We start from the raw sequence: 21,878 nt of genomic DNA, 5'->3' as shown, positions 1-21,878 counted from the left end.
TATTTAAAATTTATTTAACCAATGATTTGTTCTATGGTTATGGTTTTCTCTAAAAGGCTTCTTACGTGTATACGAGATTTTAGCACGAAATATGAAGGGAACGAAGGCATGAAATTGTACCGATATCTGCTAAGGCAATGTCAGAAACTACCTAAAGGTCCTAAAGAACACTATAGATTTATGGTGAAACAGGTTTGTATCTTGTTCTAAAAGAACTAGGGCCCCAGGCACATAGTGGCGTTTCTTTAACACTGTTCCATGATTGCCAAGTTTTCTGAAATTGCTTTTTATCTTTTTATAGATTTTATTTTTTCCTCTTTGAGAGCTCCGCTACGGTATGCTAAATTCTATGACATTTAACAATTTTTCACTTTTTGGAAGAGATATTATAAAAATAGTACAAGTTTCCAGGGCTCGTTTTTAAAAGAAAAATGATTAGTGTAAACTGCATTTCTCTAATGCTTTTAAAAATGTTCTTTAAAATCAAATCAAGGAAATTTTCTTTTTTTGAATTATTTCCTCTGGATTTTAAGAAATCTCTAAATTCCATCAAATTCTCACCACCCAATACATAATATTTTACTTATTTTTATGAGTTCTCATTCTCATTATTCCTCCATAGTAGAGTTTCAAACAACATGTCAAGGAATCTGATCCAGAGAGAGTGAAGGAAATAATTAAGAGATCTTATGAGGATTGCGACTGGATAATGAAGAAGGTAAACTATGCTGTAAATGACCTAGGTATTTTCCATTTTTAATTTACATATTTCCTTTGCAGTATCTTGGAAAGTAATATACTTATTCAGGATGTTTCCAATAACATTAGCAACTAGTTCTACCACTATACCTCTTGAAAAATTTTGGGATGCAGTTTTTCTATATTACAATCGCCCGCACCTTATTAATCGTAAAATCATTACTACTTCTGCTAATTCATATTTTGAACTTAGATTTGATTCAAGTGGCTTAAAATTGCATGAGCTTATAAATAGAGCAGCTGTGTTATATGAAGCAAGGAAGTTTAGAAAAATATCAGCTGATGATATTAAAAAAAACTTTTTAAAAAATTTATTCTATTGCTATGACAATAATCTAGAATTAAATGAGGTATCCTTGGATTGCGTAAAGCTTGCTCATAAGGGAATATTTTTATGTACAAGAATATTGTTTCCAAGAACCAAAAACAGCCCCAATGCCATTGAAATAGTAACACTTGACAAAGAATATAACAAGGCAACATTCTTGGCAGTAACTGATTCAGATAGGGTATTGATTACCCCATCATGTCCATATGAAATAGGGCTGACAAGTTCTTCAAATTTAAGAGTTAGTGTTCCTACATTTGAAGATGCAGATACTGCCCATGCCCTATGGCTGGCTGATAAATTGTTTTCAAAGCTTGTGAAATGGGCAGATGAAGATTTGAATGAAGGGAAAATTCATTCTTTATCGTTAATAAATTCTGAGGAATATTGTTTTACTTATAATAGGCTAAAAGAATGTTATGGAGCAACACTTGTTAAGGTAGTTATTGTAGTATTTTTAAAGATTAAAACAGATTATTTTTTACTTTTCTTTTATAGGATTGGCCAAAAAAATCAGGTACTGATCCACAAAAATACGTCTTTGAAGATATTGCTATAGCCAGCTATTTGATGTGTCTGTGGAAGGACGAAAAGGACGTTAATTTCGTCGATTGTGGATGTGGAAATGGGCTTTTAGTTTATTTGTTAAATAAGGAGGGTTATGATGGCTATGGAATAGATGTTAGATCAAGACCTACGTGGGATCTATATGATAAGTCTACAAAACTTCAGGCAAGTTTAACCATTACACAGAATATTTCGGTTTAATTAATGACAAATCACTGTCTTAGGTGCATACAATAGGGCCTGATTCATCTTTCCCTTCAGCTACTTGGTTAATTGGAAATCACTCAGATGAACTAACACCTTGGGTTCCAGTACTAGCTTTAAAATCTGAAGCAAACTTTTTTGTTTTGCCCTGTTGCCCTTATGATTTTAATGGTCAGAAACACATTCGAAAAAACACCTCAATCAGCGCGTATGCCGATTACTTTACATATATTGAAGATATTTCAAAGCATTGTGGCTTTGAGTCCTCAATTGATAAATTAAGAATACCATCAACCAAGCGAACTTGCTTGGTTGGAAGGCAGAAAATGATGTGCACAAATGATCGGGAAGATATTTTGAAACGCGTTACAAATTTAATAGAGTCCAAAATTTCTGAAAAATTTGTGCAAAAATCTGGAATTGAGAGAGTAAGAAATTGCACTCAGTTAGACACAAATCTTATTTCGAATATTGTGGAGATTTGCATTAGGACGCTGTTATCACATGAGAATAATGTAAAGAAAGAGAATGGGGAATTGTGGAACTTGGGTGGTAGTGTGAAAATTTTAAATCTTATACAGGAAATCCCAAAGGATATGTTGAAGCAATTGAAACAAGAGTGTGGAGGGCTACAGACCATTTTAAGGAATCATAGGTATTTGTTTGTGATGCAAAATGGTTTAGTGACAATGAGAGTGCCTATAAATATTAAGGAAAGTGTGAAATATAAGGATAAGAATTGTTGGTTTGAAAATAATCATCCACAAGGGTGTTTATATGATAAGCAGAATTGTGGATACAAACACAAATAAATAGTATTATATATTAGAGTTTTACTATTATTTCTCTTTATCATTGAAAAAAACATTAGCTTCATTAGTATCACAAGATTATTAATAAAAAACTAAAAATATTCATCCCCTAATACCATTTCCTTGTATGACAAAACTTCAATGAGCCCTGCACCTTTTGTTTCAGACTTTACCAAACCATCAATTTCTTTAAAAAGCCCAGGATCTACAACAAACACTAAAGTTATTTGAGGTCCATCCTGTTCCTCACTTTCAATTTCAATGCTTTCCATATTTTTCAATTTGTCTCTCAGCTTCTTAGCCTCCTTGCCACCAAAATTAACTTTCAATCTCATTTTTGCCCTTTCTATTGGTATTGAGTCACTTTCCTTTAACAGTTTTATTACTGCCATGGCTTGCACTTTGGTAGTCTGATTGGGCTTAACTGAATAATGGGCATCTTTCATAGCTTTCTCTATGATGGTGACGGGATATGGTCTTTTGAGTTCCGGATTTATGCACTTGTTAGCAACTGTGGTGGCAACGTCTTTGAACATTTGATCAATTTGACTTTGTCTCTCCTTATCTGATACTTGTAGTTCACCCTTTGCTAAGATTTGCTTGCATATTTCTGTCTGATCCTCTATACCAAATGCTTTAATTAGATCTTCCTTTTTTGCAACTTGCCCTTTTGAGACGTTGATGAACACTGTGTGAGTTTGCAGGACTTCGTCTATATCTTTTTCCCTATAATTATGTGACTATTACATATATTTAAACATTAATTTATGTAAAATTACAACTAACACTTGATTACGCCATGACACAACTTTATTTTTGTAGCAGGCGACTTCAAATCGTTTTCCTGCCTTCTTTATTCGCACTATTGCGACGTTAGTTAACCGAATTTGATTTGTTGGTGTGAATATTTTACTCATTTTAATAAAACTTTATTATGAACTGAAAATATTCCCAATTAAAATACGACATAAAATTGTGAAATAAAACTAAGGTTAAATAGTTAGATGTTGCCGATATAAACGTTTACTTTACCACTTTTTGCTATTATCTCATAGATGGAGACATCTAAGAGAATAATTGTCAAGGAATTCCTATTTTTCATTGGTGCACAAGATAACATACGGCGTTTTGATTGGTCAGGGGCTCGTATTGAACTATTGAATGAACATGGCTGAATTGACGTTCCAAATATTTGCAAGTTAACGTCAAACTTCCCCATAAACCATAAACGAAAAATGTCCTGAGATTATAGGAAATAAATACTGAAGATATGTGAAATTGTGGTAGATTTTGCTGTGAAACTGTCGTGCATTCAATGTCGTTCATCGTCTTCACATTCCTTCCCTGAAATATGGCTTTGGTTACCATTCAACGGAGCCCTAGTTCCAGCAGCTCTCCAAGTCAGGTAAGTGGCCCATTCAAAACAAGGGAATTTTTTATTTGATACCAATTTTTATCAGCATTTTTATATATTACCAGTAATTTTTATGGCCTTATCAAATTTACTTGCTACAAAGCATGTAATCTTCATATTTGAGTCATTTATCCATTTAAATTCCAATTATGAAGTGAAAACATCTCATATTAGACCAATCTTCTTATCATTAAAACAACACAAAGATTCGTTATACGTGTTTTCATTTAGGGAATGCATAAGTATTCAATATTAGACATAATAAACCTGCCTTTCCTTTTTATCATCCTTATCTTCTTTTATCAATATATAATGAATAATTTATACAGTTTATATAAACATTGGAATGATCTGTTTCTGTTTACTTTTGTATTAGGGTTCCAAATTATTATCCAGAGTGAGACATATCCAAATAGGCACACAACTAATGAAATTAATCAAAATGCGTCAAAAAAGGCTTTTATCTGTAATAAGAGCAAAGTGAACTTTGAAGTGTACTTACATTTAGGTTTGCAGAAAAAGCACCCCAAAAACTCCACAGACAGTGTTGTGAAGGATTCCCATTTTACCAACTTAGGGTGGATTGGTTTCCACCCCATCTAAATACAATAGTTTGTTTAGCACCTGTCCATAAATCAGAAATAATATTAAACAACCCATTGCATAAGTGTGTAATCAATAAATTCAGTATGAAGGAAAATAAGTGATAATAACAGAAAGTGGCTTTAGGCATTAGTGCTATTAGCCTAGAGCTTTTTTTCATCAAACTTGAAGTCACCTGACTTTTTTTGGAGCTCCCACAAGCCAAACATTTAAAAGTCAAAACTAGTCAGAAAGGAACGACGAGCAAGAATAACTAAAACATACGTAAAAAAATAAAAATAATAGAAAATAATATTTAAAAAGTATGACTAGCATGACTAGCATTTACTGCCGATTTTGACTCAATTGGCTAAAAATATATTCAGTGATAGAACAGTTTTTAGGATAGAAAATACGCTACGTTCAAAACTTAAAAAGACAAAACCACAAAATAAAAATGCACACAAAAAGTGTCGCATATAAATTTCCTTTGTTAGTGCTTAAATATACATACGTTAGTAATGGTCACAGAATTAAATGAAACGATGCTTACGACGTTACGATTATCCAAGAAGCATAAAATCAAAGAAAGTGCGTATATTTTACTTAATAAAAATCGGTGTGTGGCCTCTTGTTCAGTAACCATGGATAACGCTTGGTTACTTATGCTTGAGCAAGAAGTCAATCTCGGACAAAAAAAAAGAAACTAAACACTAAGAAATACCACTTCGAGCAATGGCCAACACACGAATCATTTACCTAAAAGTCCTCAGCCATTGAGACGAAACATTTTCAGAGTGTTTCACATATTCGCATATTTTACTTATTCGCAATTCATACACTTTCGCTGTCACTTTTTTCCGTTTTCTAATAATTTTTTTCTAAATCCTGAAAATCGTGATAGATTTGTCCTCGAAACCTTAACAAGGGTTTTCGTCCGAGCTCTTAATAAAGGTTGAACGTTATCCTCAGTTGGGTTTAACTGAAGATAGCGTGCAATTTCGCCGTACCAACAATAACCGTAACCGACCTATCTGTGAGACGTTATTCCTAAACAGAATAAAAGAAAAAAAGGTTTTACTAGGAACGTAGCTAGTTGCCGAGGGCACACAGGTACATCTGAGTCAATGGCTTCGCGAGCGAATTACGAGTTTTCAAGTTTTATTAACGCGAACGCTCGAAAAGTTCCACGTTTCCTCTCTCAGCGGCAATTAGTCGCAAAATTATCTCCTCTGCAGGTCCAACTGTACGTAGGTTAACATAAAGGAACGTTTAATAAAAAAAATGATAAGAACTGACCTACATTCTTGCTTACGGCTCGCGACGGCTGCAACTATGCCTTGTGACAATGTCCAATAGGGATTTACGTAATATCGACTCGAGAGATTCGGTTTTGCATTTTAAGCAGCCTCAAGAGGATGCGGATTGAGGCATCATCAAAATTGCTTCGCCGGCTAATTCCTATTCCAAGTACGGTGCGCGCAAATGAATCGATATACGGTGCTATCGGTCATCGAATAGAACTCCCTATCGATGTAGCCCTCCCGTCTCTGTGTACTGTTCAGTTGGTTCGGTTTCAGTCAGTTTACGCCCGTTCCGTGTACCGCTTGCTTCGGTTTTACTATCGCTATGTCGGATTTCAGTGCGGAACGGCGACCAGGATAAATCGGTCGGTTTCGAAGACTGCCTTAGATTTTATCGATATTATTTCTCCTTCGGCGCACGATGCCGGAGAAAAATTCGATGACAACAAATGGACATTGAGTGTCGCCAGAGTCATTTGAATGGCGGAGATGTTGTACATTTTGCCGCCACTTCGAAGCCAAAACGCGCCGGCCCCCTGGAGCAATTTGGTCTGCGCCAGCAGGAACAACAATCCGCAAGAAAGTTTGGATAACCGCTCGACCGGTTGGAGGAACAACAATTCCAAACCCCCGAAAATTCGGCTGAGGAATCTGAAATTCGTTTCTAACAAAAATGTGAGTGAATCGTTGAGTCCCGGGGGCATCTTTCCTTAATGGTTTCCCGGTTTGTAGCTACGGCCGCAGTTAGATCCTTGAAAGTTTACTTTGGAGGAAGTTTTCGCCTCCTATCAGAAACTAAACTCGAACCAAGAGGATTCTTTATCTTTATTTGGAGCAGAAAATATTTTCAGACGCTCGTCTATTACCATTACATTTATCATCGATCTTCTTATCATAAGTCTTTATTTGTCGGCGGCACCAAACCAAATTGACTCCCCTGGTACTCAGCACAATAAAACCAATCAGAAAGTGATTTAGTACATCATTTTATAAGTATTAAATTTGAACTCTTCCGAAGCCCTAACTGTGACGTCAGGAACAGTTATTTTTCGCTCAGCGAAGCCCAATCGGTCGTGACGTTCGGCTGGTTGATACAATTCATTCCTTCCTCGTTCCTTTCTATTCGAATCATCAACTTTTACGTAGGAATATGTATTTTGATTAGCATTTTGTGGGAAATCAAATGAGTTTTTACCAGCTGGACTGGCCGTGTATGGTCAAAACCGACCGGTTAAAAGCCACATTATCCGACTTATCCTAGAAATAAATGAATATTCTTTAGAACTGATGTGGATAAGTCGGAAATTTTAAATTGATCCGTAAAATTTGCAGGAATTTCTCAAATTACTGAAATCGAAACTTGTTCTCAAATTTGTGTAAAATATTCAAATTTCTCAGATCCAAATTTGGCCATCAGTTTTGACCGTGTTTTGGATTTGCTGAGATTTAAAGTTGCGCTGAACATTTGCAAACGTTCTAAATATTTCCTTAAAATTTAGGAACTTTTATGTTTCATGCACAGATCTTTCTAAAACTGGGTTTGATCCAGGCCGTTGATTAAACCCAGTGGTTTTAACTACTCTCATCCAAATCTTGCCCACCTAGTTCGTCCAACGTAAACTTAAACTGACGAGAATCATTTGCACTTCTGAAGTTGTTACAGCGCCAGAGTTTTTGGAGTTTTTTCAACTCTTAAATTAAATTTCAAGGGCTATTAAATTCCCGTTAACAAAGGCGGGGGGTTCGTAGACCCCTTAAAGTTCGCAGCGAACTTGGGGATAGATGTCTCGCGTCTGGCGCCGCAAGTTTGCTTAGGGGAATTGCTATGTAACCAAGTGTTTCAATAAAAATCACTCTAAAGAGTCTTGCCTAGTTAAAGTGCCCATGTAACAACGTGACTGCCGCAAAACTCATCCTGAGCGTTTTACGTGCAGCTCGAAATTGATTTCGCAATATTTCGCATAATCACAGAGCAAATTCCTGCCTTGTACCATTATATTCTAAATTAGAGTTAAAATTGCAATTTTCATACCATAACAGGTACAATGGCGTCGTGAAGAGCTGTTCTTGTCGGCCATGAGAAGAGCTTTTCGAAAAAAGCGTATCTGGAATGGGAAGACTTTAAACTGGTCTTCAAAAGCGTTGAGGTTAGTGATCTCGTAACCCGGGACTTTTGCTAATCTTACGCGAAAAAGACGCATTAATTAGGAAGAAATAGGATACGCATGAAGAACCTTATGTTAATGTCACTTTGTGCGAGTGTAACAACTTGCGTGACGTCATTAAGAACAATTCAAAAGAACTTGTAAATTGTGGTTTAACGTGCTTGACGGACAACGCACCGGTGGCGGAGAACAATTACAAAGGATCCGAACAAAGAAGGAACTTGACCATGAAACGGCACAAATTTGGGCTAAATCCTCTTTGTGTAGATCCACAGATCAAATGAGGGCACTTACACGGAAAAATCCCTTAAGTTTAAAAGTAGTGTGAGGTTTAAGCAAAGCGAAGAGTTCGTATGTGTGTGCATAAATGATGAATCATTAAGGTAATCCGAGAGGTAATCTCGAGAAAGCACTTAAAGCCTGAGGCGTAGGAGCTAGAGCAGTGTACCAGTAATTAGAACGACTTATTCATTTAATTTGCATTGCTGATGATGGTCGTTATTAATTTTCTGATTGTGATGTTGATCTGTGGGTCACTTCCTTGTTCTCCTGCAATGGTGTCACGGAGTGGAAATTGCTCGTGTCTCGGACCAACAGTCTTAGTGGCAGATTTAATGGATCAACAATAGTGATGTGACTATTATAGATGTACATGAATATACGACTTAAAATGGCCTATAGCATGCTGCCAAGAGTTTGATGATTCGAAACTGATGCTCTTTATTCCTGCAGTTTTAAGTCAGTCTTTAGAAGTTTAGAACATTTTTAATAGGAGAGTTATCAGGATTTATAACAAGAAGAACCGTTCAGAATTTGAACTTCCATAAGGTTACATCGCTGTTAATATAGGTATTAGTGAAGATATTAGGGTTCGATGTGATGAGATTTATACAATTGGGTAAAGATTTATAACAATCTAAAAAGATCAATAAACCTTTAGGAAACCGTCAAATTTGAAAAATAAATTTCCTAACATAATGAATATTTATACAAACTAAAAAAAACTTCAAAATCTGTTTTCCATTATCAAAATAGCTTGAAAAACACTTCTGAAATTTTACTAACTTTGGACGAAAGTGGTTTTAAAAAAGTTTCCGGTAAACTTCTTTACCTCCAAATCTCTGTACTTGTTCCGCTCCCTACGCTAAACTCGAGTAAAATTTGCACTAAAGTCGCCTTAAAAACGATTCCCCGTTATCGTATTCATTAGAAGATTAAGAACCCTCCTAATATTTTTCGATAAGAGAATTCCTAGAAATTTACCATGTAAAATATTTTAAAAGGGAGGGATATCAGAGATTTCTTTAAGGAAAAAGATAATTTAAATTTTCAACTCCCTTAACCCAGGTTACGAATCCTTGGAAATCCTTCTTAGTTATCGATTAGGAATTCTTAGAAATCTATCTGAATTACCTTGATAAAGAGGATTCTCAGTATTTCCAGATATGTAAAATATATATTTATCGAATATTTTAAGTGGGTAGAACGTTAAGATTTTAGTATAAAAAAGATAATCTGGATGCTTATTGTGGTTCATCTCCATCAAATTTTGATTGCCGACCGAACGACACGTGCGGTAAAATATTACTTTTTGCTCTTGTTAGGTCAATAACTCTTTTATGGAATGTCATCGTTCGTTTAAGAAAAAGAAATATCCAGAATTTGAACTGCAATCGTTTATGACTTGATATATTCGGGAGCAATTCCTTGATAAACTTCCAGATGTCTGAGCCGTCAAGAACTCGAAGGCTCGTTAAGAAATACAGCTACAAATAAATCTTCCTATCCATCGACGTTCATGGACGAATCAAGGGCGAAAGTTGAAATCAAGTTTGTGGAGAAATTAAAATTAATCGGCTTTTCTTATCTCACGATAAGACTTTGAAATACAATTATTTTGCTTTTTTGGTGGATTGAAATCATTTGGTTGCATGCATAAAAAGTAGTATTTGTTAATGCTTAAAGTGTCTACTTCGTATGAGGAGCATCTACTAGGCCAATGAATTATTTACTAGAGTTTACTACTATCTAACTGCAGTAAATGCTTCGTTGATGTAATAGATACTCCAAATGCGAAGAAGATACTTGAAGCATTAGCAAATATTACTTTTTATGTATTCAACCCATTGTATTCAGTCTTTTGTGACCGTGTTTTCCAGATTTACTTTGCTTTTGAGCACTTAATTGCAGTTTTTTAGTCTCTCTCCTTTTTAATTATCATTTAGTCGTTTTGGCACAAATCCATTCATCGTTTGGGATTGAGGGAATGCTCTGAAATAAATGTCGCGCTAGATGCGGGGTCCTTGGCTTATCCAGGAGTATCATATCGATTCTAATTATAAACGGACATTTACAAACAAACGGCCGATTTAAAATGCCAAAACGGGCCTGGGCAAGTAAGGTAAAGTGCGATTTTGCATAAACAGTTAACAAACTCTTGCAAAATACTAAAATAGCGATAAATCTTTCGTTTTCTTTGTCTGTTTACATTTGCATAATTCAGCATTGGGTTTACACGAACTACAATCTGGGTTATTAATTTATAATTTGTAATTTCGAATCACCATGCAGGTGTGTCTGCGTATACGCCTATATTTGTGCGGTTTTGCGGTTATTTTTAGTTCAGAGACCTGAACTAAACATTTAAGCGTGTAATTAACTAAGAAGTTCGCAGATAGAGGAGATTATCATTACCCCGACTGGACAATCCAGAAAGCAGCTAAAGTACATAATAGTAAATGAGACGAAGCAATAATAACTTCGCTATCGAACTAATTTATCTGGTGTTTGTAATGCGTGCCACTGCCAATAAACATCTCGAAGCTTTATTAGATAACAATAAATAAAAACAAAGCCAATGACAAAATTATTAATGCGAGTTGCGGCTCGTGGAATGTCTGGCAAACGAATGGTGGTATTGGCTGTGCAGTAATTTCTTCGAGACGTAGCCATTCCAAATAATGTGTGTTTGTCTCAGTTGATGTAGTTCCTAAGAAATCTCATTAGCATGATCATGCAGAATTGATTTTTAATAGGAAAATTTCCCAGTTGGTGTAGTCAGATATGCGAAGACCGTTTATCCTTTGCTTTAGAAGTCGTAAGTGTAGAGGTGCTTGTCACAACACGTCTTCTCTGAGCATTATGGATTTTATGTAGGCTCTTCTATGTCGTTCACCACATTATCATGACTATAGTTTAATATTTATAAACTGGTGCATTACGAAAGACGTACACGGCGTGTAAGCATGTCGTTCAAAATATATCATGAGCAATTTGCATATATGAATATTAATAAAGCGCGAACAACAAAAAATGTACATATTAACAGTGTGTTTCCAATGAGTGCATTACCTTGATTCTATGGGATGAAGCGCATGTTTTGGTTTGAAATGTGGAACCTACACAAAGCAAATGCAAAGAGGTAACGAGAACAGAACTTGTACACTCACTTTTTGCTAGGCATGCCTAGTGATTCTGTAGAGCAAATCTTCAGTGATGGCTCGTTTCGATCATCTGAAGAGTTAGATCACATTGCTGCTGGTATCACCTCTCGGGCATGCCCACTCCGTTGTTATTGTATGAAGTCTCGTTAAGTATCAGAAAGTTGTTATTGTGCCTTACTGTGAATCACAAAGATACCGTCTTCATTAGACATGCAATAATTGCGGTAGTTAAAATGTTTTGTTTTGGTTAATTCCGGCACTCGATAAGAAGTGCCATCGCCATTCTTATCTTATCAAAGCTCAATATAGGAAAGTGTAAGTAATAAGGATTAGTTTCGTTCACCTAGTTATTAAGGTTGTACTGAATCCGAGACGTTTCGACGCTACCATATAAGGCAATTTAGATTCACCGTGACCGAGGTGAAAGCTCGCAAATCATCTAGTTGTTCGATATTATACCATTTAAGGAGGAAAACAAGTTCAATGAGTGTTTTTCTGCAATGTGCATGTGCTTGTTAGGACTCTTGAAAAAGCAATGAACTAACCAAAGCAGTCTAACCGGAAATTATGGTTTAAATAGGCTTTTTGCTGGGGTAGACGCAGAGACGACTGATACACATGGTTAGTGGCTATGTTGGTCTATATGGGTGTATCGGATCATCTAGCCGAGTTGCCGGGCACATAATTCATTGGAGGAAAACTTTCATATTCAGTTTTGCTCTGTAGTTCCACATGAGACAAGGGTCTTCCCTGTTCGTGAGCTTTAAAACTATTTTCTTGGGCTTCTTAATTTTCCCAAAAAGTCTTATTGCAAATTTTGGCCTTCCTTATGACATTCAGAAATAAAAATTACAGAAGAAAACAAAATTTAAGCAACGAAATAAATAAGCAAGAACGAAAAAAGAATTAGAAAATGTGTAAGAGGGCAAGAAGAACAATTCGAAAACGCTGCAAAAATTATAAAGTTGTTTTTCTAATTGGGAACGGTCAAGGCTATTTTAGTGCATTGATAGCGGTTTAATAATGCTATATTGCCGTACTGCTATAGTTATTTTTTTCTGCTGCTGTGGTAGCTATGCTTGATGTGTACAACTTAAATGTGCGATAAGCGCGCTATTGGCTCTATGAAATCGTGAAGTTACGTGAATATTAATTTATTCTTATTTTTCTATTAATTATAATTTTTTTTCTCTTGAGATCAAACAATTTTAATAAAACCTCAATAACGATATTAAATTCGAAGCATCTAGTAATTGTAAGACTGCCAAAAGTTAAGTTATGTCGATCATACCGAAATAATAGAGAAGAAAATAATCACAGCAATGCGGTAATATAACTCATAACCAAACTCAGCAATACAATAAAATAGCTTTAAACGTTTCGAATTAATGAAAATAATATATATAAGATACACGTTTCTTAAAGCCATTGGCGCAATCCTCCTTCTTCAACCTTTTCATCTGACTTCGTTCCTTGTTTTGCAAAGTTGGATTTGTGCGCCAATGTCTGCCTTTGAAACATATCTTAATATTCTATTTAAACATTGTATACTTACTATCAAAGTTGCCATGTAATTTGCTTTCGCTAGATATAAAACAGATTAGACATGAACATCAGATTGCAAATGTGTGTGGTAATTTATGTGATGAAATTTACAGTCGCGCTGCTTTAATAATCTAAAAGGTAAATCTTTAGAGCTCAAATGCTGAACAGTAAAAAAGGATTTAAAACGAGATACATTATTATTTAGAGACCAAGATTATAGCGATTTAACTTGATTGAAGGTAAAGTTTTAACTTCAGGTTTAATCGGTTTTTGGTGATTATAACCGTAAACACTAAGTCATAACAACTCATGAATGGAGTTATACTAAAATCTATGAGGTATGTCTTTTCTTCGTAAAAAGCTTTGGAGAACCATTTCTTTGTTAATTTTAAAGTAGAAAAATTTTAAGGTTTTACTGTTGGGAAAAGTGCCCTCTAGAACCTGTGTCAATGTTTCAATAAATCTCGAATTCTTCATCCAAAAAGTTCTACCTGTTACATCTTAATAAGTTTGCGTAATGAATCTGTTATGTTATGAGATACTGTCAATATTATCAATTTATTTGCAACTGTAGAGTTTATAATTTCAAGGTGTAAGTTCTTGTAATTTGTTTCAGGATGAACCATCAGAGTGCCATGACAATTTGGATGCAAATAGGAATGCGAAAAGGTAATAATATGTTTTTTCCAAATATGCAGGATATTATTGTCTTTAGGTTCAAATTATCTTCTAGTAATTTAGTTGGTTTATAAGTCAGATAAAGAAGTTGATGATTCGAGGAACACCTTCAACTCGAACTAATAAGGCTGAAAGGGTCCACAGTACACAACGGGCACTTTTGGTTTTAGAGATTTTTGAAAAATTCAAAAACAGGGCTCTTATTAAATTTAGAAATTACCTAGATGAGGAAAAATTGAATTTTCTCAAAAAATTTTCCGCGAATTAAAGTGTTTTACGGGACCGTGAAGTGAAAAGGGGTGCTGAGTGGGGAAAGGTAGGGTAAGTACAGTAGCCAAAACGTGGTTTTCGAAAATTGGAACGATACAGAGAAGATTAGCATGGTCCCTGCGTAAGGATGACACGCAAAATCGTGAAGGTTAGGTTAGGTGGTAATACTGTCTGTGGTAATCCTTGCACAGGAGTTATGCTTATCGTTTCTGTATTCTTCCAATTTTAGTATATGTATCGTCGAAGCGAGTACAACCTAACTTAACCTAACCAAAGCAAATATGCACCTAAATCACGTTTTGTTTACCCCACCCAACAGCCCTTTTCACTCCATGGCCCCGTAAGAAATTTTATTTCTTGGAAATTTTTTGAGAAAATTCAATTTTTCCTCATCTAGGTAGTTTCTAAATTTAATAAGAAAGAGCCCTGTTTTTGAATTTTTCAAAAATATCTAAAATTAACAGTGCCCGTTGTGTACTGTGGATCCGGCTGGAATAATATTGGAATCAAATCCAATAGAAACCTCGCATGAAGAAATAAAATAGAAGCTGAGTCCAATCCTTTGACGACCAACAAAAGTTTTTTCCCAAGAAATTAAGTTTGAAACATCTCTTAGTGTGTTTTACCAACAAAAAGAAATTATATTTTGTGAGTGCGCGGCTTGGAATTGAATTTAAGATTTTGATACGTCGAAGGATTTCTCAGTAAAGAGTAAAAATCAGAGAGCAGTAAGCGTTCTTCGTCAGCAGAAAAAATCCCATCTTTCCAGACGCGTATGAGGCTTGGGTTTGGATTTAACTTATACCAAATCTTTAAAGAAAACCTTGGATCATAAAAAATTGCGAAATGAAAAAACATCTTGATGTGCTATACTTTTTATGGAAATAACGAGTAGTATGTGTTCTTTCTTAACAGAAAAAAATCCATTTGTTTTTCTTAGAAACCAATGGCGTGTGAGTCTTGATTTTGGGTTTAACCTTGAAACAAACATTTAAAACATTTTGAGCTTTAGAAAGTTGCCCGTTAAAAAAGTGCTATAATTTTAAAGTCTAAAAAAAATGGAAAAAGCGTAGTTGCTCTATCATCCGCAAATATGTAAACACGAGCATAGATTGGCGTTTATCAAAAGTAACAATATTTTCTCTACCATTTTTCAATAAATAACCGGTTTCTATTTGTAAGCCATTTACATTACAAAGTTTTTCAGTGAAGGTCATTCGCACTGAATTGCCGTAATTATCGTTGTGATGCTAATTATCCTTCAAAGATGTGTTTTACTCGTCAATCTTCATTCTTGGATTATTAGAATTGATTAAAAATTGGTTAAATACCTGATGAAGGTGTTTATTGAGTTTCCCAAGGCACACAAATCTATTAAATTTATCGATTGTGGATGTAGCAATCGAATCGTGGCGATATAGAGAGAAAATAATCGCCAAAGTGAAACGGATCTAGCACGAATGGTCGCGGCAATTACGCGCAAACCCATTGACATTACGTCACGAGAATGCCGTGTTTTAAGAGTGGCTTTGGTTCAATTTGCCATTAGGTAATTGCTGCCATAATTTAATGACTAATCGAGCACATGGTTTCAGTTATTAGTCGTTTTCTTTCCTTTTGTCGGTCACTTGCAAGTGGCGAAAATGGCTTATTTATCCGGGGTTAGGTCGGCACAGTACAATTTTTTAACACTTTCCATTTAATTCAGCAATCAGCCATATGTTCGCGATTTTAATAGAAAATCCATGTTTTTTAGCGTAATTAGCGAAGCGTGTTTTCGTTTACTAGATCGGTATCGTAAAACAGGCACAGTCCCGCTTAGGATTTAGAAGTTTTGAGGGTTCCTTAGGTTTTCTCTCGTGCCATTCCTTTTGGAACATTTTCAGTACATTTCCAAAAATGTTCTCTTATTTTAATTTTTTTTATTATATGACCTTCGAGCATGGTCAAGGAAGGAGGAACCATCACGAATAGTACGTTCAGGTCTTCATTTCTTTTAAGTAGGCATTGAAATTCTGAGATACGGTCCGTGATAGATTATTGATAATACATGGAAGTACATCAATTTTTAACTAATTATCTACCTAGCATCCGTTTACTTATGATCCTACCTTATTAACAATGTTAGTCCTGACGGCAGCAAAATAGGCTCAGAAATTAGACGTTCCCAGTGTTACCTTTACTGTTTGAGAAGTTCTGTAATATAAATGTAATTACGAAATATTCAGTATATCAACAAATAAAATAATGTAATCATGATAAAAATAGGTTTAAGTAAAACGAAAGTGCACATGTTTCAAACAATTTCGACTAAACCATCGACCGACGATGAAATACCTGGTATTACTAGCAAATGTCCATAATCGGGCCTACAAAGCAAATCGGAGATTAATGATGATTTGAGAACTTATGTACTTTGCATTGTACTTAAATGGTTGCCTCGTTCTTTCTAGATCTATAGATTTAACCAATAGAGCAGTAGTTCATTTCATGATAAGCAGTAAGATGCAAAAGGACATTGTTAGGGGTATGAATGCAAAGAAGTGTCAACGCATGGTAAATTTAACGCATTAAAAACGTTTTTTATACGTAAAAGAGGGATGCATTTACAGCAAAATTGTGATGTATTTATCAAGTGGCAAAAGGAATTTTGATGAAAACTGGAAATTATAAGGCACGAATCTAACTTAAAAAATGAACAATTTTATCAACATTTGTTGTAAATGCATAATTAATTTTGGCGGCGTCTAATTCAATTGAGCACTTTGATATCAAAATTGTACATATTTTTTAAGTATTGTGGTATCCGTGTAGAACAAAATTATTACTTCTAACGTAACGAATGTAAGTTTAAGAAGTTTGGCAATATCTTATACGGTGGCAATAACTGGAAATTCCACTATCTGTGTAGAAGAAAATAAAGTCTGGACGTACTTTATGTTATTTTTGCTCTTTTTCGCGGTCACTTTATATTGCCATCCATATTCTTAAGTAGGTTATTTCAGGTTAGCGGCTTTTCAAGTGCCCCATTCATCAGATAAGCAAATTTACATGATCGGAAGAAGTACGTATTGCCCAATACAGAAGACGACACAATAGCGGAACATCTGCCATGGCTGTCGATTGTTTGGGTTGGGTCGTGCGATTATTTATTTTTATAACGTACGATCATTGATAGCCCCTTTTACGTTAACTTATTACATTCATTGCACGTTTCCTCGAGTCGCAGAAGGTACCGAAGGACTTCCACTATTGGCAGTACTATCAATATCAATTGTCAGGGACCGGATTCTGCTCGAAAAATACAGGGCTATGTTTTAAAAAGGTGTATACGATGTAAACTGCGGTCGCTCTGTGTTATAACGGGTGATCAAAAAAAAAATTACCCAGGGAAAAATTTAACCGTAACCAGAGGGCCGTGATGAAGTCATTTACCATTACCACCAACTTCTAATACTGGCAATAGACAAGAAATGAATTTGTCCAAACCGAACCTCTGATGTTTGAATGTCTTCTTGAGGGTTTTCTTTTGAACAATCACCCTTTGTAAAGTTGACGTCATTAGGGACTTTAGCATGCAACCCTTACTTCCCTGTGAGCGACGAAGGGATCCCCCTATCCGGCATTCACCCCAATTTAAAACGGGGTAACTAATTTCTGCAGGGATTTGCAGCCCCACATTGTATTTGCTCATATATTTAAAATCGATTCTTGTACAGGATGGACGGTTTGGAAATATGAGGAAATACAAGAGAATTTTTTCTGATGTCAAGTTGTTCTTGATCCAAGAGGTTCTCAGGTCAACCCGGGGGTCGTAAACCTTTAATGGAATTATATAAAAATGGCAATAAAATATGTCAAAAATTTAAAAAATGCTAATAAGTCAGCACAGTGACGCAATGGTACTAAATGTGTATTTTCCGACATTGGCTCTCATCTGCAAATGATATGGCTGTGTTTAGGAATTACACTATGGGTGTGAGTCCATTATCAAATTTTCAGAATTTAGTAGGAGTATTTCCATTGTCCTATGTATTGATATTTATTTATTCCTGGTCTAATTGGTGAGTTTAGTTGGTCGATTTTGAAGTCTGTTCGGATTTCTGAATTAAAATCCTGTTTTTGTATCAGAAATAGCCTTAATTTCTCAAAAATATCAGTGTGCTTTGAGGGTGACTTGGAATTAAAATGATAATTATGAGTCCAAAGAAGCAAATTATTACGGATTTTAATGCTCGATATTATTTTTTTCTTTGAATATCAAAGTTGTCTTAAAATTCCTCCCATAGTACAGTTGTTTTATTACCCTACCTAAGCCAAGCAGTCTACCAACCCATAAGATTATTTATGCTCCTGGCCTTGAATGGTAATAGTATACATAAAATCCTATATCTGTATTTATTCGATGAGACATGTGGTTCGTAATAAAATTGCCTGTATACGGATAAACTGTCAATGTTGAATATCAACTTTAAAAACCGCATATTTCAACATCTACTACAATGCTCTTTCAATATTATGCTCTTAACCAATCTCTAGGATCCAATTCTTCGAAATCGATGGTCTGCGGTATCAAACATTTAAGTGGTATAGATACAGTCGGAAGGGTTGGCAGTCTTGTTTTGGTTTTTGACCAAATTCGTGTGGACTCTGCGGTCAACGAGCTGACCTGACAGACATTCTAGTTTTTCTTCAGCGTTACTCAGAAGGCTTATGACAGTATCGTCTACAGGGGGATGTTGGTCAGAAATTAGATATATGAAATAGTTTTAGGTCGAGATTCGCTGGTGGTCGGGTGTTTTTCTTTCCATTTTCAGTCAAATATTTCTTATACATTTTCTAACAACGTACTTGATCCGGATGAATACCGGAGTCAAGTGTATTGCTTTGGGTTAGTCAAATTCAGCCATGAATTTATTTTTCAAGTATGCATGCAATTTAGGTTTTATGTCAAGCATTTAAAAAAAAACCACAACCACCTGACTTGATGAATCCCTAGCTTCAGTTCTCTCTTTCTTATCTTTCGCTCACTGTTTGCGAACAAGTTTTATCTGAACAGCCGAGATGTGATTCACAACAAATTTCAGTAACTATGAGTTATGAAATATCTGGTAAATACAAGAAAATATTTGTGCTGTAAGCGCTAGGAAGTTAGTAAAAAGAAGTTATTTGTTAAAACATTCGTAAATTTTATTAAAAATAAAGATATTTTACAAATATGCACACATATTTCGAACGAATCTGTGCAATAGCGAGCGTGATTGCATCTTGAACTGAAAACCTTCAAACCACCGATGAGTTTTCGGGTCATGCTAGACTTGTCTGAGTATTAAATACAGGTTTAAACGATTTTTAATATCGCAACGAGGTTTTGCGTCAAAGTATTGTTTAAATAATAAAGACATTCTTTAAAAAAGTCATTGTTTAATCACAATGTCTGGCTAAGCCGTATCGTTTAAGAAATCTCGCGTGTCCCAAAAATAATGACCCATTGTTCGGTGATGACAGTCCTTTCAGGCGAATTTCTGCGGAGGAATTAAGTTCACTGGGTCACAGTGTAGTAATTGTTAATTGTTTTAAAACCAGCCGTAGTAGAAAAGTTTATTTATGGACGTTTTAATAAGCGACTGAACATCTATACTAACTCTGCTTAACGTTGCGTTTTTGTCCGTTCTAGCGGAAAACCTTGTCCAGTTCATACTTCATTTACCTTAATTAGCGGAAAATTTACGAAATTCTCCGTCTTGCAAAAGGCAATAATAAGACAATGAGCAATGAGCAAGGAAACGTTGGAATTTTCATAATGCATGAAAGGCGGCGTGAAGAACCAGAATCTTCTTCGTAAGGGTTTCGAGACCCATACTAGAATAATCTTCGATGCTGAAATCTAAGAACAATCACGTATTGGGCAATACAGACATTTTCCGAAAAAACATATTGCCGCCTAGAGGTCAATGAATTAATGAAATCCATTAAAAAAACTCAAATATTATTATTACCAAATATGTCTTAGGCTTTACGGTCTGCCGGCCGCAAAACCAACTTTAATGGCCTCAAAACTTGTTACCTAACATAAGCGTAATCTCATAATTAGTCAATTTTTGAGCAATAAAAGTAGGTTAAGATTAATGCAACGCAATTCTGTTTCCAATTACCACTACTATTATAGGTACGTGTAAAGCGTGAGAAGCAGAAAACAATATATCCTTTGGCTGATGGCTGCCTACGAGGTGTTCTTTAATGACAAAATAATGACCTGCAAAAACCTTTAAAGAGGAATGAAACGGGAGATTGTTCGGTACTAGCTCTGTGAGGATATTTTAATTTGATATGCAAGTTTTTGCCTTTGTCCTCTCATAGAGTCTGCGTAGGCACGTAAAGTTCGCAACTTCAGTCCGAGGAGTGGCAAATGTTACATTGTAGGTCAATTTTTCGCGGTTCGGTGTTTCTCTCACAACCGAACGCTAATAGATTATTAGTTAGCTTAATGTATACCAAGCTAAAATTAGAATTAGGTTAAGCAAGTATGTACAGTCCAGTTGTAATCAACATCTCAATAAGTGCTGCTGTAGCCTAGCGCCAGTTCCACTTAGTTTACGTATATGTTCCTAAAATATAGAAGTGTGAAAATATTGCATTTAAGTAGGTAATCTACTATCAAATTTGTGCAATCGCAAATCTTGTACACCACGTCGCAGTTTATGCTGAAAACGTTATTTCTTTTTTCACATTTTCTGTAATTTTTCCATTTTCTTACGATTTTTGAAGTGCCACACTCGCACATATTTCGTCGCAGTTTTTGATATCATATGTCGTTTTTTTCGTATTCTTTTCCACTTAAAAAACTCAAAACATCTTTATTAAAAAGCCCTACAAGTATCTACACCTTTAAAAGTTTCTTTAGATTAAAAAAATTGCACGGACGCTCATGATTTTCTACAGGGCAGAACTTGAGATGCAACCCTCTAATATATCCTTTAGTTTAAAAAAATAGCAGCTTGAAGAAATTGATTAAATCAAATCATAGACGTACCTACCTATTCGCCATACATTGAACTGTTGGTGAAATAAAGCCGCAAAAGCTCAATTTATAAAGAATGTCTGCGCACCCAAAAATAACCTGTACGCTTACAATTTCCTATAGGACGCAACCTATTCAATAACCTTGTAGAATTACTCATATTTTCGCATATTAGCCATATTTTCTTGCATTCCATATATATTTTATTTTTCAAGACATTTTCTTGACTTGTACACGAGATTTCCATCGGCGGTTCACCTCGTATTGCAGGTATTGACAAAATGATATATTCAAATATTGTTACGACTGGCGTGCAGCTGCCGCAGGTTAAAGACAAGTGAAAAAAGAGTTTGCGCACACATGGGTCAGAACTATTTGTTTACATCTGAGTTTCCATGGTGGAAACAAAAGGTTTCCGACAAGTGGGCGTTGTTTTATTTTGTGCGGCCCGCCGTTTAAGGCGATGGGCCATAAAGTTGCGATAATGTCCGTCTCTGTTGGCAGCGGGCCGTAAAGTTACAATAATTCCCGTCGCTCTTGGCAACGGGCTGTAAGGTAAAAATAACTCCTTCAAATTTTTTAACCATTTTTAATCAAATAGCTAGGTATACTATTATTTTACTTGAGTGTAAAAGATTAAAAAATATTGTTACGGCTGGCAGGGGGCCACAGCAGGTAAAAGGCACAGAGATAAAAAATAAGGTTTATCGTGGGAACTCGACGAATGATTTATTACTTACTATTTATGTCGAATATTCTGGTATGTTTGTTTACATTAGTGTTTGC

The 21,878-nt window shown here is 35.4% G+C and overlaps 3 protein-coding genes, 1 long non-coding RNA gene, 1 other non-coding gene and 1 pseudogene across 7 annotated transcripts in view; 3 read left to right on the top strand and 3 right to left on the bottom strand.

The window, feature by feature from the left end:
* The first annotated feature begins 27 nt into the window (after positions 1 to 27).
* LOC136413591 (probable tRNA (uracil-O(2)-)-methyltransferase) lies at positions 28 to 2,686 on the top strand. Its single transcript, XM_066397247.1, has 5 exons — positions 28 to 192; positions 626 to 718; positions 781 to 1,526; positions 1,586 to 1,819; positions 1,879 to 2,686. Exons 3-5 carry the CDS (start codon positions 810 to 812, stop codon positions 2,668 to 2,670), a joined length of 1,743 nt encoding a protein of 580 aa, XP_066253344.1. The 5' UTR covers positions 28 to 192; positions 626 to 718; positions 781 to 809; the 3' UTR covers positions 2,671 to 2,686.
* Positions 2,598 to 3,672, bottom strand: Sbds (SBDS ribosome maturation factor). The gene is made up of 2 exons (XM_066397248.1): positions 3,457 to 3,672; positions 2,598 to 3,396 (listed from the first exon to the last, which is right to left on the bottom strand). The coding sequence occupies exons 1-2, from the start codon at positions 3,585 to 3,587 to the stop codon at positions 2,763 to 2,765; spliced, it is 765 nt and encodes a 254-aa protein (XP_066253345.1). The 5' UTR covers positions 3,588 to 3,672; the 3' UTR covers positions 2,598 to 2,762.
* Positions 3,673 to 3,870: 198 nt separating this feature from the next.
* Positions 3,871 to 21,878, top strand: part of ssh (Protein phosphatase Slingshot) — a 55,070-nt gene continuing 37,062 nt past the window's right edge. Inside the window, exons 1-2 of one of the 3 annotated variants that reach the window (XM_066397242.1) lie at positions 3,871 to 4,075; positions 13,740 to 13,792. In XM_066397242.1, the coding sequence (XP_066253339.1) occupies positions 4,022 to 4,075; positions 13,740 to 13,792 (107 nt within the window). In that variant the 5' untranslated portion in view covers positions 3,871 to 4,021. Of the gene's footprint in view, positions 4,076 to 6,384; positions 6,646 to 12,178; positions 12,200 to 13,739; positions 13,793 to 21,878 lie in introns of those variants that run through there. The other 2 variants (XM_066397241.1, XM_066397244.1) reach the window with 2 other exon arrangements.
* Positions 10,530 to 11,645, bottom strand: LOC136413464 (uncharacterized). The gene is made up of 3 exons (XR_010752472.1): positions 11,585 to 11,645; positions 11,487 to 11,533; positions 10,530 to 11,124 (listed from the first exon to the last, which is right to left on the bottom strand). It is a non-coding gene; the product is annotated as an uncharacterized lncRNA (long non-coding RNA).
* LOC136413671 (U6 spliceosomal RNA) lies at positions 14,134 to 14,233 on the top strand (annotated as a pseudogene).
* LOC136413672 (U6 spliceosomal RNA) lies at positions 14,217 to 14,324 on the bottom strand. The gene has a single exon (XR_010752492.1). It is a non-coding gene; the product is annotated as a U6 spliceosomal RNA (small nuclear RNA).

Source organism: Euwallacea similis, chromosome 14, assembly GCF_039881205.1.
Source record: "Euwallacea similis isolate ESF13 chromosome 14, ESF131.1, whole genome shotgun sequence".
In the NCBI taxonomy this organism is placed as follows: Eukaryota; Metazoa; Arthropoda; class Insecta; order Coleoptera; family Curculionidae; genus Euwallacea; species Euwallacea similis.
The sequence above is the reverse complement of the archived record's forward strand: the minus strand, read 5'-3'. Positions and strand labels throughout refer to the sequence as shown.

Bases quoted from the DNA above. Each gene is read 5' to 3' on its own strand.
- LOC136413591 (XM_066397247.1), top strand. From the start codon at position 810: ATGTTTCCAATAACATTAGCAACTAGTTCTACCACTATACCTCTTGAA. The intron at 1,527-1,585 runs GTAGTTATTGTA...TTTCTTTTATAG, and splicing joins ATGGAGCAACACTTGTTAAG to GATTGGCCAAAAAAATCAGG. The intron at 1,820-1,878 runs GCAAGTTTAACC...TCACTGTCTTAG, and splicing joins ATAAGTCTACAAAACTTCAG to GTGCATACAATAGGGCCTGA.
- Sbds (XM_066397248.1), bottom strand. From the start codon at position 3,587: ATGAGTAAAATATTCACACCAACAAATCAAATTCGGTTAACTAACGTC. The intron at 3,397-3,456 runs GTTAGTTGTAAT...ACATAATTATAG, and splicing joins GTGTCATGGCGTAATCAAGT to GGAAAAAGATATAGACGAAG.